The sequence below is a fragment of the Eleginops maclovinus genome, chromosome 13, assembly GCF_036324505.1.
Source record: "Eleginops maclovinus isolate JMC-PN-2008 ecotype Puerto Natales chromosome 13, JC_Emac_rtc_rv5, whole genome shotgun sequence".
Classification (NCBI taxonomy): Eukaryota; Metazoa; Chordata; class Actinopteri; order Perciformes; family Eleginopidae; genus Eleginops; species Eleginops maclovinus.
The window spans coordinates 2,095,371-2,114,975 of NC_086361.1; the positions used below are offsets into that span (position 1 = coordinate 2,095,371).

The 19,605-nt window shown below is 40.9% G+C and overlaps 1 protein-coding gene across 4 annotated transcripts; it reads right to left on the reverse strand.

Moving 5' to 3' along the window:
* Positions 1–1,301: 1,301 nt before the first annotated feature.
* On the reverse strand, positions 1,302–18,827 carry si:dkey-240h12.4 (death-associated protein kinase 2). Of its 4 annotated transcripts, none has more exons than XM_063898809.1 (12): positions 18,640–18,827; positions 14,012–14,152; positions 12,951–13,172; positions 9,382–9,520; positions 9,139–9,268; positions 8,810–8,858; positions 7,784–7,810; positions 6,712–6,864; positions 5,257–5,302; positions 4,912–5,001; positions 3,918–4,004; positions 1,302–3,353 (listed from the first exon to the last, which is right to left on the reverse strand). In XM_063898809.1, exons 2-12 carry the CDS (start codon positions 14,071–14,073, stop codon positions 3,273–3,275), a joined length of 1,086 nt encoding a protein of 361 aa, XP_063754879.1. In that variant the 5' UTR covers positions 14,074–14,152; positions 18,640–18,827; the 3' UTR covers positions 1,302–3,272. The 4 variants fall into 4 exon arrangements, with proteins under 4 accessions (XP_063754879.1, XP_063754881.1, XP_063754880.1 ...); XM_063898811.1 differs by having other exon boundaries at positions 18,636–18,764; XM_063898810.1 differs by lacking the exon at positions 18,640–18,827 and adding an exon at positions 16,225–16,300.
* Positions 18,828–19,605: the final 778 nt, after the last annotated feature.

The following is a 19,605-nucleotide window of genomic DNA, read 5'->3' on the forward strand; positions in this document are numbered from 1 at the left end:
AATCCACAGCTCTCTGATGGTCCTGAAACAGAATCTATATCCATGAACCTTCAGAGAGTAGGATTTTAAGACCTAGTTTTAATAAACAGTTAGTTATTTAGACATGTAATCATGGTAAATGGTCCTTCTTAATATTTTCTAGGAGCTACAATTGTCCTTCAACTCAATAAAGTCTTCAACATATTGTAATTCAAATCAAACTACCCATTGCGATGCTAAATTCCGGGTTCGCCTACAAAAATATGTCATCCGTGCATCACTTTATTGTGTTCATAATATCATTTCCACTTGACGCCCAATTTAATTCTAATCCTGCTGACACATTTACATTTAAACCAATGGAACGAATATATACCATTACATCAGTTTCCTTTTATTATTGTCAGGCTTAGTAACATTTACCTCACCGCTTTTTATTATTCCACAATACTAAAACTACATAAGGTTCTGTTGACATACAAAAATACCTAGAACCTCTGGAATAAATCATTCAGCTGGGTTGATAACCCTTTTTTAAAATATATCAAACACACATTGATTTTGTCACCAGAATAAACCCTTAAAGTATAAAAAAATAATGGGAACCATTTTTTATTTATTAATACCTCATGCATAGATCAAAACCCCAAAAAGGGATATACCTCTATCAAATACAAGCAAACTCTTAACAGTCTAGACCTGTTTATTTCTAACACATACATTAGTAAAACTATTTGCCTAGTGATTAAACTGAGAGCATGCTGTTTCATCCTGCATAAATGCTTAATTTGTAAAGCATATATTTAAAGAATAGGTCTGGTGTTGGTCATATTTCCTGTGAAAGATCAAAACCAATACTGAATACATTATTTCCCACTGTAAGAGGCATTTATACAACAGAGAAATAGTTGTAATTAATTTACATTACACTATACTATATCTGAGCAAAGACTAGCTGCCTCGATTTCATCACCGAATCAGAATACCTTTATTCGTCCCACTGAGGGGAAATTGACATTGTTACAGCAAAAGCGAGGATAAAGACAAACAATGAGTAAAGTAAAACACTATTAGATAAAAGGGCATGCACAAAATAAAAGGGCGTGCTGCTTAATACAGTCCAATGAGTGCAGTCACTGCTGGCTTCTGATTGGTTGCTCATGTTGCCTGTGCTCCTTACATAATTTAATGCATAAAAAAATATAATCATTCTTGTGTAGTTTAAACTATTTAAAAAAATGTTCCTTATGAAGAAAAGAGTTATCAGTGAACAACAGAAGTGAAGAATGGACTGTGGCATTTTCAGGAAATAGACAGAGCCATAAACATAACTGCAGTTTATTAAATCCAAAATATCGTACATCATTCAAGATATCAGCCTGCTGCCATCCAGCTTTCTCCTCAAACTATCAAACTCTCAGTCAATGTGACCATTGACTGAGAGTTTGATAGTTTGTGTGTTGTGGCAGCAACGACAAAATGGCCTCCATCTTTTGTCAATCGGTTAGCATGCTAGTTTCAGCAGAATTATCTGCAACATCATACATTAACATTTTTGACAAAACGTAAAACTCTCCACATGATGTGTTTTAATGTTGTAGACTTAAATTCTGACACATATCTTACAAAAGTAACCCTTTTAAGAAAAACTACGTCTTATGTCCACCTGGGTTTTATCAACTCCATCAGTGTACTCACCAAAGTAATATTGAGACCTGGGAACAGGGTGTCATCGCTAACAATTAACTGGGGCGGAAAAATATGAGAACTAAATGAGCCAGCGCACCAGGAAATGCTCAAGATTGTGATCAGAACACTGAAGGATTGTGGGACATTCTGCTGGTGACAGGTTGCAAACAAGCTGAGTCAACAAACCTGAGGTCATAGTTAATTCAACACATTAGTCTGCCAACTCATAGAGTCCTATAGTGAACCCCGAAATGTTGAGTACCCCAAAGTTTTATGTTAGAAATGTATAGTAGGGTCCCCAGCACATAGGAACTGCCGGATGCTAACTTGCGTATGTTTGGCAATTAGCACAATTAGCATAAGCTGTGTTCATCCAAATGAATGGCTTGTGTAAACATTAGTAAAAAAAAAAATGGCTTAGACGATTTGGACAATTTTGGAGTGGTTTTGGGGGTTATTGAGGAAGCTGAATCCATTTCTGACATTTTCAGAATCCAAAATGGCAGATTTAACCAAAAAGTGGCCATATTACTTTGAATTCCATGAGCAGTTTTGCAATCATAGAGAGCACAAGATGAACATGATTATCTCTACTGTGGACAATGATTCAAATAAATAAGCAATCTGTCCAATCCAAAGGATCCAGAGTCCCCTAACTTTTTCAAACAAACCCAAAATGTATCAAAATCAGCCTACAGAGTACAAATATTTGCATTTCCCTGTTAAAACTGTCATTTTTTATACTGAACATGTCTGAAATGGACTCAATAACCCCAACAAATACTCTTAAATTGTCCAAATTGGCTAAGACATTTTTTTTTAATTGTCCACATAAGCTATAATTTTAATTAATGCTTATTAACGCAACTTATGCTTATTGCCCAACATATGCAGGTTAGCATCCGGCAGTTTCTATGTGCTGGAGACTCGTTCTATACATTTCGGCACTCTATGAGGTGGAAACAGACTATAACCTGGATATCGTTCTGTATCTGGCTTAACTAACCCTCACAACCTTGAGCTGTGAAGATGTGCACATCTGTACATTAAATGTGTTGCTTAAACGCATTCTTATGATAGAGAATACAAGACTCTTTATTAATGCTCTTGGCAAAGTAACACGGGGCATGCATACAACCTATGGCACATTTGGGAATATATGATAAGAATGGGCTATATTAAATATTACAATTTCACAAATAAGTCTGAGTTATACAGCTTTATATATTATATTCTGCATTCATATACATCTGTGTAGAAAAAATACATCCCCTTGGTATTTCCATCTCTTCACAGGAACATCTCAACAGGAGTAAACGCTAACTTTGTGTTTGGCTGACGAGAAGAAAACATTCACATAAAAGTCACGGAAGACTTGGACATAAAACCAGGTAAACATGTTCTGTAGAAGATCTACTCAAAGCTTTTTTTGTGATATTAAAAGAGATGCAGTAACCACCTGAACACAAGCAGCATCATTAAAGGATGCTCAGCTGGTCTGTCCACTGAGGCTCTTCCAAAACACATGCTTATAGGATGAGGCTGTGCTTGTACGATGTGTCCAACAACCCCCCCCCCCCCCCACCACCACCACCCCCTCCAGTTTATGAGCTGCTGCTGAGTCTGCGGCGCAGCAGGGAGGCAGGCTTGCTCTCGCCGTCCTCTACGTCGCTTTCACATTGTCTCTGGAGGACAGAACCAGAACAGCTGGATTTAGAATAAGGCACACTCTCTGATAAAGCTTATAGTGAGGGCTGGCACTTGGAGGGAGAGAAACCCCCTTCTGGAGGGAACACAGGGATGTAAGCCTTTGCAGAAAAACCTATAGAACACACTTCAGGAAAGGGAAAACCACAAAATGCGTAATAGGGCCTCTTTAAACAACCAGGCCTGAAGCTTTAAGTGTTATAAATGATTTTTACAGCAGTCACACTTAACAGGGATATTTGAGGAGTGGGTGCAAGTGGACGATGGTGGGGGTGAGGGGTGGCAGATTTCCTCTAGAATTTACACTATGTTGGAGGGTGTAGTTGACTGGCAGTGGACTCAATGGAATCTGTCTCGTGACCGGAAGAGGATCTGGCAGACACTGCTGCCTTGCTTCACAACTCCTTAGAGCATGCTGGAGGCGCCTGTAGTTAACTGTATGATCTGCTGTCAGTTTATCAGCCACCTTCACCGAAGAGCCTGTGAGGTAGAAGTGTTCAGTGTCTCTACAATAAGCAGCATGTTAAATAAAGAGCTCTCACCTCCAGAGGATCTGCCTCTGAGCGTCCCTTACACAGCAGATTCAACCGGACCAGCCGGTTACACATCCACACCATGTTATAGGACATCTGGGGGGGGGAGACAATGTTTTACAGTGTTCAGATAACGGTACCAGCAAACAGAAGTCTTTATCAAGTCATTTATACAACAGATAATACATGTACTTCAATTCCATGTGAGTCCATGACGACACTGAGCTGAGAAAGACTTTTCCCCTTCGCTTATATTGGGAAAGAGTCCTCTGTTAATCAGTAGGGCGTTTCTGCCAGTATTGACAATACTTGAATAACCTTTATTTAAATCGTTAGGGGATACAAATTCAAAATGAGCTGAATTTAGAGTTATCTCTCTATTTATTTGACTAAGCAGAAAAAAAACCGCGACTGCCAGGATTAAATTCAGGACACAAGACAAAAAGACAGGGCTCAAGATTTTAACACTGTTTGTCCAGATTGAAGTCATAGCCTGCAAAAAACATAAAATAATACAATGATAATTGTTTTTACAAAATTTGTGTCATTAACTTAGTTGAAATTGTATAAATTACATTATTAAAATCTAAATTCTATGACGACAGGTGTCACTGTCACATATAGTATTATCATAGACTCTTCTTTAGTAGGGGGGGCCACAGGGTGGGTCCAAGCACAGTGTTACAGGGGTACTCACCCATGTTGCCCCTCATGATATCCATCAAAAATTACCTGCACTAAACATGAATAATCTTTGCACTGTATGCACAAATAACTTTCACCCAAACCTGACATGCACATTTAAATAATTATTTAACGTTGTCCACATATTTGTATAGATACACATTCATCTGATCAGAGTTTAACCCAGGTTATTTTTGTTATGTCTATTCATACTCTTAATACATGTTATTATTATTGTTTATCTTCTCATGTGAATAAAGGTCCATCTTATCTTTTAATAAATATATTATACTACACTTCATAACATGTCCACACTCACCTTCCATTTCCTTCTGGCGTTGAACTTCTTAAAGCTCTTCATATTGATCGAGGATCGATTCCTTTTAGCCACCTGTGTGCGTGTGATAGGCTGGAACAGAAAGCAGTTAGATTCATACACACACACACACACAGACAACACACACACGCACGCACGCACGCACACACACACACACACACACACACACACACACACACACACACACACACACACACACACACACACACACACACACACACACACACACACACACACACACACACACACACACACACACACACACACACACACACACACACACACACACACACCAGCCGGAGGCATGTGTAGTAGTCTCGTAGTCACCTTAATCCAGGGGTGCAGCAGACACTCCTCTGCCGTCATCCTTTCACTGCAACACACAGCGACACACAAGACTCAACAACTGGGAGAGCTGGTAGTGACTGGATATACACTTCCTTTTACATGAGCAAACCAACAGAAAAAGCATGAAACACAAGCATAATGCATACATGATATTTATATGCATTTATGAAGGTGTCTCCTATATCGCCCCTTCCCAATTTGCCACAAAATTATTCCCATTTTGCCCGTTTTTTACATTAGGCCATATAAGAATTTATAAAAATGTCGCTTGGTTGTGGGTCTTAGCTTTCTAGACACCCTTCTTACAAAGGAGCAACATTTAAATGTAACATGTGCTTTATTAAAATCATTTATTGTAACAACATCAAACTTAATATTTTTGTTATCATTCTACTAACCTTCTTGACAAAAAGCACAATGACTTTTTTTTGTAAATATTGTAGATACATATTGATTTTGGAGCTTTGAAATATTTCTTTTTTCCCATGGTCCCCAAGACTTGAAAGAATTATTTTCTGATGTCTTGAGAATTGAAAACTACTGTGGGGTTTGAATAGATTTCTGAGTGATAACACATTCATCTTGTTTTTTCTTTTGTACTTATGGTCTCATTACTATTTGTACATCCATGTGACATCCCTGCAGCCTATACTGTATATGCTGATAGCTTAGCTTGTTATGCAAAAAGAACATGTAAATTACGTGATTATGCAGCACAGGAGTCATCTTTTAATAACATTTTTACAAAAAAAGCCCAGGCGAGCCAAACATATGAAAATAGGGCTCAGGCAACAGAGGGTTAACGGACAGCGGTGAAATGAGAAGGGGCGGAATGGGAATAAACCCATTTTAAGTGTGTGAAACATGTTTTTTTTGCTTGTCTTTCAGACTGAAGCTGCCATCATAAAGATAATTCTGTTGTTTAAGAATAAAGGTAATCTCTGTGAGCAGGTCAGCGGGCGAACATTAAATGAAGCTGCCTGTGAGTGTTGTACTTTTATCTCCATACGCAGATTGTCCTCCTCGCTCAATATACTGTAGTGATAGCTGCCAAATAGAGAGAGTATGTGGACATCCTGAGTCCTGTGATGTCTCCATCTCATTTTTCAGAAAGGATATAAGTGTATTTAGCTTTAAAACTGCACTCAGTCACTTTTCCTGACATTAAAAACAGATGATCATTTGGCGACACAGACCACAAAAAGTTCACTCATTTAGTGATTATTATGATGATGTGGATCTTTCAGATCAAAATGAATATGGTATCTTCCACATTCTACTGTAAGTGTATTATGTAGAGTTGGATTCACACTAGTCTGGTTCTGGTCTGACTCGGTCTCGCCCTGCCTTGGTCTTGGTACACTCAGGTCTTGGTCATGACTTGGTCTCGGTTAAGCTGGTCTTGACTACGACACTAGTACCTATTCCACATACTTGGGATCTTTCACCAGCAGCTTCTGGATGAAGTCTTTGGCCATGGAGCTGGTCATGCTGAAGTACTGAGCAGCAAACTCGTAGTTCATGATGATGATGTTCCTCAGCGTTTCATCATCAGTGTCGCCCTGGAAGGGTGAGAGCCCGCTCAGTCTGAGGACAGAGAGCAGCAGGAGTGAGACCGCAAGATATACAGTATCTGTCAGTTATATGTCTTTGTGATTCCACCCCAGATAAAAGCTTGGGAGGAGCCTGGGGAGTAACGGATAACATAGTCAAGATAGAAAAAAAGGTAACTCTACTCCCTTACAGTTGCATAAAAAAAAACATGTAGTCAGATTACGGCTACATTTCTTACATTTGTGTGTAAAGGATCAGATGTCCTCTCTCTCGGTCAGCTGTTCTGTTCTGTAATACTTTAAGAGTGAATCTATACGCCTACTGCCTGAATCTGCTTCATGGTTTCTCTTTCTTTGGTTCATTTGTTCTGTTTTTGATTCAGCAGGTGAACCTATATGTTGATAAAATAGTGTGTGTGAGCTTAACTGTGTGTGTTCAACTGAAACGGAGCATTTCCTGTCAGCTCAGGTTTTATTTCTCTTCTTTAAGCTGTAGTATGTGCTCATGTGTTTCAGTGTTAGGCTGCTGCCTTAATATGCTTAATGAAAGGCATCTTTTCCTACCCACACAATCATTTCTGATCCTAAATATGTTGGTTTCTTATTTTCTAAACTCACATTGCTCTGTTGTGTTACAAATACACTTAGATAAAAACTTACATCTTATTTATATTCATTTTCTTTGCTTTGTATTTGATTGTAAAGTACAGTTATCAGGTTGAATTGCTTTTATATTTTAACACAATTACATTTTTAAACAGGTAACTAGTAATTACCTGTAAATGGAATACATTTTTGAAGTAACCCTCCCAACCCTGGGTGTAATACACACTAGCTGAATTCACAGAGTAAATTATGAGTCAGCAGATGCTTGTACAGTCTATAAGCAGAATTACAATAACATGTGTAATGTCTACAAGCACTGACATGCCCCCCCAAGACTTGCAACTTACAGTATGAAGGTAATAACTCCGATGCTCCTGCAGCAGAAAGAAACACAAGACGCAGACACGTTTCATTAGTGTGTGACAAACGGAAGACAAAGGTTGCGTTCTCATAATGTCAGGGACAGACTGCTGACACTGATGTTGGACAGTGAGAAGTATGGGCTGACAGGGGCGAACACGGCCCACAACATTTCCAATAGGAGAAATGTACTGCGGCTTCAGGAACAATGAAGATATAAAAACACAACAATGCCAAAACACATGAAAAAACATCTTCACCAACTCTAGGAAACATGAGCAGCATTTACGAAAAGCTACAGAAAGAAACCAAACGCTGCAAGAAGCTCCAAACACAACGGAGACCAGGGGACACTAAAAAGTGAAGCACACAGCTGGGACCGGAGCGCTTGGTGACGTCCAGGATCAGAAAGCTGGACTGTCTCTGTTGGCAGAGTGAGTCTGCCTCCTAACTGGAAGTGTTTGTCAGTATATTTGAAGGTTAGCTACGTTAGCGAGCTAGCTTACAGCAGATCTGCAGTAGCATCAGAAGGAGTCATGTGATCACAGTTTTAAAATAAGAAAAAAACATTTCAGGTAAGTTTCAACAACAGAGACAGTTCAGCTTTATGATCCTGAACGACACTAAGCGCTCCGGTCCCAGCTGTGTGCGTCACTTTTTAGTGTCCCCTGGGTTCCGTTGTGTTTTCAGCTTCTTGCAGCGTTTGGTTTTTGGTAAGCTCTGCGCATGCTTCCTCAAGTTGCTGAAGATGTTTCTTTATTTGCATGCGTTTTTATATTTGCAATCGTTTGTGCAGCATGTTTTTCGTAATGTCATGTTCTGGGCCGTTGTAATGCATTTGCTCCTGTAAGCCTCAGGACAAGCCTGACATGTCTAACAGAAGAATACACTCTCCCTCTATAGAGAGCAAACCCAGAGATACTGAAATAGTCCAACACTTTTTGGATCACTGAGTGTGTGTGTACAGTAATGAAATGTGACAGCCTCTGTTGGAGATGTGAAATTGTGCTCACCACATATCTGCTGCTGTGCTCAGAGGTTCGCTGGTGATCACCTCAGGGGCTGGGACAGAGAGAGACAGAGCCAGTTACATTTATGCTAACAAAGCATATTGAATTGAATTAAATTGGCAGAGCAAGCGAGCAAAAAACGGAGACAGATAGAAATGGCAAGAATCCATGAGCAGGAGCTGAAGAAAAGTGGAAATTTGTCCTTAAAAGTGGAATATGTGGTTCTAAAATAATATTTGTTCCATTGTTATTAACATAATGTCTTTTAGGACTACCCAATTGTTAACATAATGTAAAAAGAATAAGTCATTTGCAAAACTCTTCATCCTTACCGATGTACTGTGGGGTGCCGCTGGAGCTCCTGTACTCATCCCCCTGTTGGAAGCGGTGTGCGAGGCCGAAGTCGATGAGTTTGATGTTGGGGTGGGGGGCCACTCTGTCTGACAGCATGATGTTTTCTGGCTGGATGGAGAAAGTAATGATGTCACAGATGTGATTCAGACATCAGCAGCAGCAGGCAGTGGTTAGCTTCAGTTAGCTTCAGTTCGTTTCAGTTAGCTTCAGTTAGCTGGTACCTTGAGGTCAAAGTGGGCGATGTTCTTGCTGTGCATGAACCCCAGCCCCTTCAGGATCTGTTCCATGAACTCGATAGCCTCACTCTCCAGCAGGTTCTCCTTTTCAGCAATGAAGTCAAACAGCTCCCCTCCTGTAACACTGAAAACCAGAGGAGTGTCTTACAGTCAGGTGTTCCTCTTATTTTGAACAAACCCTGAACACAGGGACAAAGCAGCAGAACACCATACAGGGAAAGACAACAGTAGAGGACCACGTCCGCATAGTGCCTCTTTCTGAACAGCTCATCTCTCAGTTGATTACAATGAGCACAGATCGCTTCGTTGCATTGGGCCTCGTTTTTTAAAGGTATTTTTGGGCTAGAGGGGCTTTATTAGAGAACATAGAGTGAAAGGGGGAGACAGAGGGGAGGAGATTGCCCCAAATTGATCAGCCAGCTCAGGATCTGAACTGGCCTATGAGGCAGTGGCAACCGCATATGGGCCGCCAGCTAAGCTAGCCAGCTAAGCTAGCCAGCTAAGCTAGCCAGCTAAGGGTTACATGCTGCTATTCCGACATACTTCTCCTCCGACATTGACGTCTAATTGTCGGAGTGGCGGCATTTCCATGTTTTTTTAAACGTGCCACTCCTCCGACAATTTTTTTTCCATTGTCGGAGTAGTGGCACTTTACTTTTTTTCAAACATTCCGCCATGAGGTAATTAATATAAAATGGGGGCCATAGGCTTACATAGGCCTGTAGGCCATCTCTGCAAGTGTGTGTGATGTGCTGGGAGGGTGTTGGAAGGTCTGCATCAGTGGTGCGTTGGGTCTGCATAGCTCCACTCCAGCATTCGGAGCAGTAGTTGACACTGTCAGACATGCAGGGCCCCACTCCTCCCTCATGGGCGCTTCTGATAGACCTCCTGAATCCACCGCCACTGCTCCTCCAAGTCTCTCCATCGTCATCCCTTCAGCTCCGGTCTACAGCTCCGCAGAATTGGGAGCAGCCTCGATGGCTTGCATAGCTTTAACTTTCTTTGAGCGACTCCCTTGCAGATCGGATGCAGGGCGATCGGACAACAACGAAATTGAGTGCCAACCAGTGAGTGAATCCATTACAACAATAGGCTATATTATATTATACAAAATAAACTGAATATGTTAAAGACACACACACACAAATGAAAGAAAGATGATGCCCCGACGCGCCTGGTAGACTGTCGGAATGGCGCTACTAAACTGTCGGAATGGTGGTACTAAAATTGTGTCGTAATAGGGGCATGTCGTTATAGGGGGATGTTGGAATAGAGGCATGTCTTAATAGGGGTATGTCGGAATAGGGGTTGCACCCCCCAGCTAAGCTAGCCAGCTGAGCACTGAGCTATCCGGTGGTCCAGGGCCTTGTCTTTTTCTGAGAGCACAGCTGTTTATTACCTTTGAGAGCCTTGAGTTGAAAATATTAAACTTTTCAGAAAAGCGCTGTTGAAGCCTCAATAAAAAATTGGAGGACATGCTTATAGGATTCCAAACACAATGAGAACACAGGAGAGCTCGACTTAAAAAAATAGTGACACAGCTCTTGCGTAATTCTGAAGATCTCTCCCAGATCCCAAATTAAGCTAGTTCTAGACAAACTATTCATTATGAGAGGAAGCCCAATGCCCGAACACTGACTATAGGAGTACAGTGATAAACATGGGTCAAAGCCTGAGGAGACCTTGCTGAATATTTCCTTAACAATAACAAAGACCGAAAAGCAAATACATTGGATTTCCAGCAGCCAGCGGTGATATGTTGTCAAGATATTGTTGTCATAGAAACAATCTCCAAACTCCATCCATCCCTGTATCAATCCATCACAGAAGTCTTGGTCAATTCATCTGTCACATCCTGGATTGATTTCTGCAATGCTGTCCTCTCTCGCCTCCCCACTAAATCTTCAACAAGCTCCATGATACTGACCTCTGGCCAGAACTAACCCAGCTCCCATCTATCTCACTGCCCTCTTTCAGGATCGCCCCCCCTTCCTGCTCCCTCCGCTCATCCTCAGCTGGTCTGTCCCAGCTTCACGCCTCTTCACTTTGGGTGCTAGTCTTTCCACTGCACTGCGCCCAGACTCTGGAGCTCCCCACCCCCCCCACACACCAGATAGTCTGACACCATCACCAAATTCATATCCACCTCCAAACCATACCTGTCTGCTTTTAAAATGAATGTCTCTTTTGAGAGGGTTACATTTTCCTCATCACCTACAATACTAGTGCAGATCTGTCACATTTAAAGAGGACGTATCCTGCTCATTTTAAGATGTATATTATGCCTCAAGTTTCCATGCTTTAATGTTCAAAAAGCTCTTGTGTCTCGATTGTCACACAGTGATGTGTTTCAGAGGAAAACAAAGTTCTGCTGATTTTGTGTAGAGTACTTATTTTAAGCATTGTAAGGTGTCCTTGGGTGTCTTGACAGGCACCTCCAAATAAAAAGTTGTATTATTATTTAATATTTAAAAAAGCACAGGGAGCGTTTTTTGGATAAATAGCTAGAAAGGAGGCTCTGCCCGCCGCCTCTCTGTCAGAAAAGACGATATTGGCCCTCAGGGGTTTGGGTTGTTAGCTTTTGAGCTGTATTTAAGCTGCCGGTGTTTACAGGTTTGCCATCATCCGATTATTTGAGTTACTGGGAGAAATCTGTCTCTCTTTGTTCTTTGTTTAGATTAGACAGTGAAGCTTGCTGCAAAATTACTCCAACTTCATCCTCATAGTCATTGCAGCATGCGGGTTGTGGTTGCTTAGTAACGACATGAGAGTGACCTAGAGCAGCTTGGAAAAAGAATGAATGTGGCACGACTGAAGAGGATGATTAACCATGGAGGGAAAGAAGGATGAACAAGAGTTTAACCAGACTGATGAAGGTGGTCAGATGATGATTTTTATTATTCCTAAGAGTTATATTTTTATCATCACTTACTTCTATCTGAGAAATGTCACATTAAAGGAGGACTTATTCTGCTCCTTTTCAGGCTCGTATTAGTACTTATTGTCTCTCCTGGGACATGTCTCTATGCTTTAATGTTCAGAAAGCTCTTTACTTTTCTCATACTGCCTGTGCTGCAGCACCTCTTTTCACCCTCTGTCTGAAACCAGAGCCCAGTCTGCTCTGATTGGTTAGCTGGCTGGCTCTGTTGTGATTGGTCAACTGCTTGGAGATGTCCCGCGGCCTTAGCCTAAAATGTGTTGGAGCGCTAGCCAATAGAAGCAAAGTCTTACATAGTGATGTCATTATGTTGCGGTAGTTAACAAAGGAGTCCAATGGAGGCGTTTCAGGCAGAAGAAGAATACCCCAGAAGGCAGAATGGGGCCTCTATGCGGCATACATTCACTTTCCTGCCCTCAGGTCAGTTTTCTAGGCCTGACTTGCGTGTGTCAAAAACAACATAAGGTCAGCAACACGCGCGTGCGCACACACACACACACACACACACACACACACACACACACACACACACACACACACACACACACACACACACACACACACACACACACACACACACACACACACACACACACACACACACACACACACTCACAGCTCCAGAACGAGCACCACCTCAGCTCGGCTCTCGAACACGTCTTTGAGCGTCACGATGTTGGGGTGCTGGATGGTGTGCAGGATGTCCACCTCCTCTTCCAGCCGGGTCCGGTCCAGGCCCAGGCGGCTGCATGTGTTCTTGCGGATCTTCAGGAATTTGCCTGCCCAGTAAGTCCCGGTAGCCCGCTCGTGAACCTTTCGAACCTGAGCAAAATGCCCACTGGAAGGGGCAAAGACGTAGAGTAAACACTAAGCTTCAGAAGATGAATCATTTTCTAACTTGGGTCAGAGGCAGCACAAACTGACAGACCCAGAAGTATCTTTGAGACAGAAATTCTCATTAATCAACAGCATGTCCATCCACATATTTAAACACATCTCTATCCAGGACAACCCCTCCCACCCCCGTCATGCAGGGCTGGTGAAGGTGAGGAGTACGTTCAGCCTCAGACTCATCCCTCCTCGGCACAGCACAAAGCGCCTCAAACACTCCTTTGTTGACATTTGGCGGCACAATAAAAGGCTTGGCCTCCTCATAAAAACGATGAAAACTCATGACCCTAATGTACCTTTGGACTTGCACTTCCAAATTGACCTGTATATATATTTGATGTGTATATACATTCGTTGTGTCAGTTGAGGTGCAATATATGACTCCGCAGCTTTAGAACATGAACAAACTATTATTTTCCGCTGTAATTTTGTCCTACAAATGACGTTACCGCCCTCATACTATGTTTTCTAGAAAAAACGCTGATTGTATATATGTTAACACTTTTCATTTGAACAAGATGATACGAAATAATGTGCAACTTAAAATAACTAAGTTATTAATATTTGATGTTTTGGATAATAATCAAATAGAAGGTCAAAGGTTTCTCTTGAGCGTCGCTGTTAAAGGGATGGATTCATTTTAGTTTTTTGTATAACCATGATTAGAGGTGAGCTATTTGTTTGTTTGGGATATGAATGGCATGGTGGTATTTTAAATCCATTGTGCTGGAGTACAGAGGAAACACATCTGTAAGATACTTTTTAAACAGCTTCATATATCCGTACCTTCCCAGAACTTCGCCGATCTCGTAGAAGTCTTCCACATTTTCAGGCTTGAACACGGCCATGTTGTTTCACTTCCCTTCACCTGCTCCTGTGTCACTCCGCTGATATAACAGCCAACTTCAAGTCATGGTCCTCCAAACTCTACAACACACCAGTTGGAATTAAGTATAAGTAACAGAAGGTCAAGAAGGATATAAGCACACATCATACATCTGCTGCAGGGAATCTGCAGTTTCAAGAACACGTTTTTTAAAGAGGCCCTATTCTGCTTTTTGGGATTTTCCCTCTCCTGTAGTGTGCTCTATGGGTTTTTGTGGATCTGAATGGTCTGCAAAGGCTAAAATCCCTATGTTCCCTCCAGGGGGAGTTTCTCTCCCTGCCTAAAATGCCTCCATTAGACCCCTTTGTTTACTTCCAGACCATAGTGACATCACTATGTCACACTTGCTCCTATTGGCTAGTGCTCCAACACGTTGTACGTGATAGGTTAAGGAGCGGGACATCTCTTAGTGGTTCACCAATCACAACAGAGCCAGCCGGCTAACCAATCAGATCAGACTGGGCTCTGGTTTCAGACAGAGGGTGAAAAGAGGTGCTGCAGCACAGACAGTATGAGAAAAATAAAGAGCTTTCTGAAAATTAAAGCATAGAGACATGTCCCAGGAGAGGTACAACATACTGATATACACCTGAACATCAGCAGGAGAGGACTCTTTAAAGTAGAGACACTACATACTGATATACACCTGAACATCAGCACCAGAGGACTCTTTAAAGTAGAGACACTACATACTGATATACACCTGAACATTAGCAGGAGAGGACTCTTTAAAGTAGAGACACTACATACTGATAAACACCTGAACATCAGCAGGAGAGGACTCTTTAAAGTAGAGACACTACATACTGATATACACCTGAACATCAGCAGGAGAGGACTCTTTAAAGTAGAGACACTACATACTGATATACACCTGAACATCAGCACCAGAGGACTCTTTAAAGTAGAGACACTACATACTGATATACACCTGAACATTAGCAGGAGAGGACTCTTTAAAGTAGAGACACTACATACTGATAAACACCTGAACATCAGCAGGAGAGGACTCTTTAAAGTAGAGACACTACATACTGATAAACACCTGAACATCAGCAGGAGAGGACTCTTTAAAGTAGAGACACTACATACTGATATACACCTGAACATCAGCAGGAGAGGACTCTTTAAAGTAGAGACACTACATACTGATATACACCTGAACATCAGCAGGAGAGGACTCTTTAAAGTAGAGACACTACATACTGATATACACCTGAACATCAGCACCAGAGGACTCTTTAAAGTAGAGACACTACATACTGATATACACCTGAACATCAGCAGGAGAGGACTCTTTAAAGTAGAGACACTACATACTGATATACACCTGAACATCAGCAGGAGAGGACTCTTTAAAGTAGAGACACTACATACTGATATACACCTGAACATCAGCAGGAGAGGACTCTTTAAAGTAGAGACACTTAGTACTGATATACACCTGAACATCAGCAGGAGAGGACTCTTTAAAGTAGAGACACTACATACTGATATACACCTGAACATCAGCAGGAGAGGACTCTTTAAAGTAGAGACACTACATACTGATATACACCTGAACATCAGCAGGAGAGGACTCTTTAAAGTAGAGACACTACATACTGATATACACCTGAACATCAGCACCAGAGGACTCTTTAAAGTAGAGACACTACATACTGATATACACCTGAACATCAGCAGGAGAGGACTCTTTAAAGTAGAGACACTACATACTGATATACACCTGAACATCAGCAGGAGAGGACTCTTTAAAGTAGAGACACTACATACTGATATACACCTGAACATCAGCAGGAGAGGACTCTTTAAAGTAGAGACACTTAGTACTGATATACACCTGAAAATTAGAATAATATGTCTTCTTTAAGATCTTTTAAATACTCAAAGGTTCCTATATACATCATCATCTATTCTAGACTATAATACACACTGTAATGAAGTTGAATTATAATAAATGTAACATTCAGTGCCGCTAAGGTAACATAACTGCCTTCTCAAAGTGCTGGTAGTAGGTTCAGTCTATTGGACTTTAATGCCCCCTTCATTTACCATCAAGTGGTGCATAATTAATTATCTCTCTTTATTATTTGAGTGTTTTCATACTTACTTCTGTATGTTCTTCACCAATATAACAGTTTGTAGAAGCCGTTCTGTGTTAAGGTTTCAGTTTTACACCCAGATCACATGTGGGCGTAGCACTTCCTCATTTCAGGTTCTACTGTTGGTCAGTGAACCTGAGGATGTTAATGTTGGTTGCAACATAACAGCCAAAAATAAACACCATACTTAAATAAAGATGAGGGCTCTTTACTTTTACCATGTTCGGTACCACTTTACCATAAGATTACCCTTATAAAGGGTTTAGAATAGTTTGTAATTCGTTTATTAATTAGGTTGTGAACACTTTATAAATCATTAATAAGCTTTTATAAGACAAGAGATAAACAAAACATCAAGATGGATGGGGTGGGGGGGGGGAATCAGATCAGTGAACGACAGATACCAAGGATGCTGGCTGATGAAGAAGAGGAAGTAAGCTAGGTAGCCAATATAATCATCACTAAATTATGTTATCTCACAGCTCAGCCGGGATGACATCAGCTGTGTGTAACCAACTGCCCCCACTGTTCAAAGGCGTGTTGCTCATGGAAATGCAGCATTTATTATATAATCCATGCTTCCCAACCCGGTTCCCAGTTATGGTCACTAAAGCTTTACAGGATGGTTCAAATGCATTCTTGACTTAAACGGTGAACTTAAATACAATTGGCCTTTAGATTCATCCATTTCTGTGAATTAAACTACATAAATTGTTATTTTTAAAGTTTGGAATATGTCACACACAACATGTGTTAAAGACAACATGCCAAACACCCAAGCCCCCAGGAAGTGAGCTGGACCTTGAAGCAAATTGTTGTAGTGGCCAAATGGTAGTGTTACAACTTCCTGTCAGTCCTTTACGTCATATGGCCCAAAACTAGATTTACCAATTGACTTACATTGGGAAAAACACTTTGTAAATCTGCAGATTATTTATTATAATCATGCTGAACGAGTCCAGATACGCTACTTGTCCTCTTGAGAGGCAGGCCAGTCGATGCGTCCCTGAGCAACTTTCAGAAGAATGAACGCTGTATCCAGTCCTCTCTAAACATCCACGCAAACAGTATTGTCCGCCGGGGCGACATTGACTAATAATTGACGGAAAACCACAATATCGATATTTAAAATTTGAGGAACCGATTCAAATCCACGGTCAACCATCAGACCTACACAAAGTGAAGTTCAGCCTTTGAATTTAACCCATCTTAGATTTAGGAGCAGTGGGCAGCCATTGCATCCTGACCACCTGGGGAGTAGTGTGGGAGTCCAGTGCCTTGGTCAAGGACGTGAACCAATGCCTCTCTGTGCACCAGTCTACACTCCCTACTTGGTCAGATCCAGGACTCGAACCAGCGACCCTTTGGTTTCCAAGCCAAGTCCCTACCGACTGAGATACTACTGCCCAATGCCATGGGCGACAATATTTTTGGGTTAACTATTGGTCCTTTCTTCAAATATTTAAACAAAAATAATACATTGAGAACATCAAATCGCATTTTATTGCAACCTCCAAAACCGGACCACGACATGTAGTATCATATCAAAATATTGATTTTAAAATCGACATATTTTCCATAAATTTCCATAAATTGGGAGGGCAGACATACTTTTTTAGAAGAACTGTTTTAAGAACACAAGTTACTTAGCTTTCACAATCTGTAAAGCAGCTGTGTGTTGTCCAGACCTGTGCTAATATATCCTCTTTTCTATTGCTGGACAAGCCAAGCTAAGTCCTTGTCCAGCAATAGAAAAGTACTCAGCTAAAACAAGCACAGCCATTTCAAGAGGATATATTAGCACAGGTCTGGACAACACACAGCTGCTTTACAGATTGTGAAAGCTAAATAACTTGTGTTCTTAAAACAGTTCTTCTAAAAAAGTATGTCTGCCCTCCCAATTTATGGAAACTACAACACAGTATGGAGTTGGTACCGGTATGTCAGGGTCAAGGATTTTATGAATTAAGCCTGAAGATTTAGGGGAAAAATGTACCCAAACAGTAATGCCGTTTGTCTGCTACAGGTTTAAAAAAATGTAATAAGGAAGGATAGGAGAAAACATTGACGAAACATGTTCTATTTGTTGGTATTTGTAACAATGTACATAATACACTAAGTCATAGAGCAGGTCTGTGTGTAATATCCCTAGTTCTAGTGATGTAATCTCAAGGTTTGAATGTGCGTTTCACTGCGTGTCTGCTCAGACCCTCTCACTCCCCTGCAGCATGACCACCCCAACCTGTTGTGACATGTAGGAAAATAACACGCAGAGTAAAATTCAGCAAACTTTCTCTGCCTCAGCGACACAGCTCAGGGACAGCTGCTATGTTCCGGTATTTTAGTCACAGAAAAAAAAACAGACATTGTTCGTTCACTGCCCACAAATATAGAAGCGGGCCTTTGAAACAGGACGTACGCACCCAGTGATGCTCGGCTGCGGCTCCATGAACGCTCCTCTCCCGCCACATGTGTCTGCTGTCTGCCGCTGGATCTCCTCACCGAACAGTCTCGCACTGCTCTGCACCCGGCACTGGAGCTGGAGCTCTGGCGGTTGGGGAATGCGGAAGCAAACTGCAGCATCCACAACAAATTGATGTCATGTCCGTATTCCCCCTCCGTTCACGGTAAACACTGCCCCTCCTGCTGGTTTAAAACGACCAGACTTTTCTTTTTTAATTCAATATAAATGGAAAACTATTAGGGCCACATGAGAATTTGCTTTTCGTATGTGATCTCAAGTTAGAAAATGATTGAGTAGTAAGAAAAATTCAGAAAAAAATATTAATCTCAGAATTTGGAATTTAATCTCAGAATATTTTTTGCTCATAGGCCTACTGTACTTCGATGTTGTAGCCTAGATACTTTCTCAGATTATAGTTTACTTTTAATTACAAGCTACTGTGCAAATGCTTTTATAGTACACTATGTTTATATGTCCCTATATTATACCAATATATACAATTCAGTATTCTAATTTATTATGTATATATATTATTTATATACGTATATATATATACACACACACACACACACACACACACACACACACACACATGTATGTTATAGTGTGTGGATACTCTTCTGAACACATGTATTTTCTACGTAAAATATGTATATAGTTTTCATTTTTTAATGTAGATTTTCATTTAATTTGTATTTTTTTGTTGAATTTTTAGGAAATGTTGTAATGCTTGTACATTGAATGTCAAAATGCTGCTGCATAAAAAAAAAATCCAACTTGGGATAAATAAAGTATCTGATCCATCCATCCGTCCGTCCGCCTGTCCATCTATCTATCTTTCTTTTTAGCTTAATCTTAATCACAGCAATATGAAAAAAGAGATAACAGAGGGAAGGACAGTGCAGTCATCCTTCAAAATAAAAGC

Excerpts from the sequence above, each read along its gene's own strand:
- si:dkey-240h12.4 (XM_063898809.1), bottom strand. The coding sequence starts at position 14,073 with ATGGCCGTGTTCAAGCCTGAAAATGTGGAAGACTTCTACGAGATCGGC. Across the intron at positions 13,173-14,011 it reads ATCGGCGAAGTTCTGGGAAG|TGGGCATTTTGCTCAGGTTC; the intron begins GTACGGATATAT and ends TGCCCCTTCCAG. Across the intron at positions 9,521-12,950 it reads GTGGTGCTCGTTCTGGAGCT|TGTTACAGGAGGGGAGCTGT; the intron begins GTGAGTGTGTGT and ends TCTGGTTTTCAG.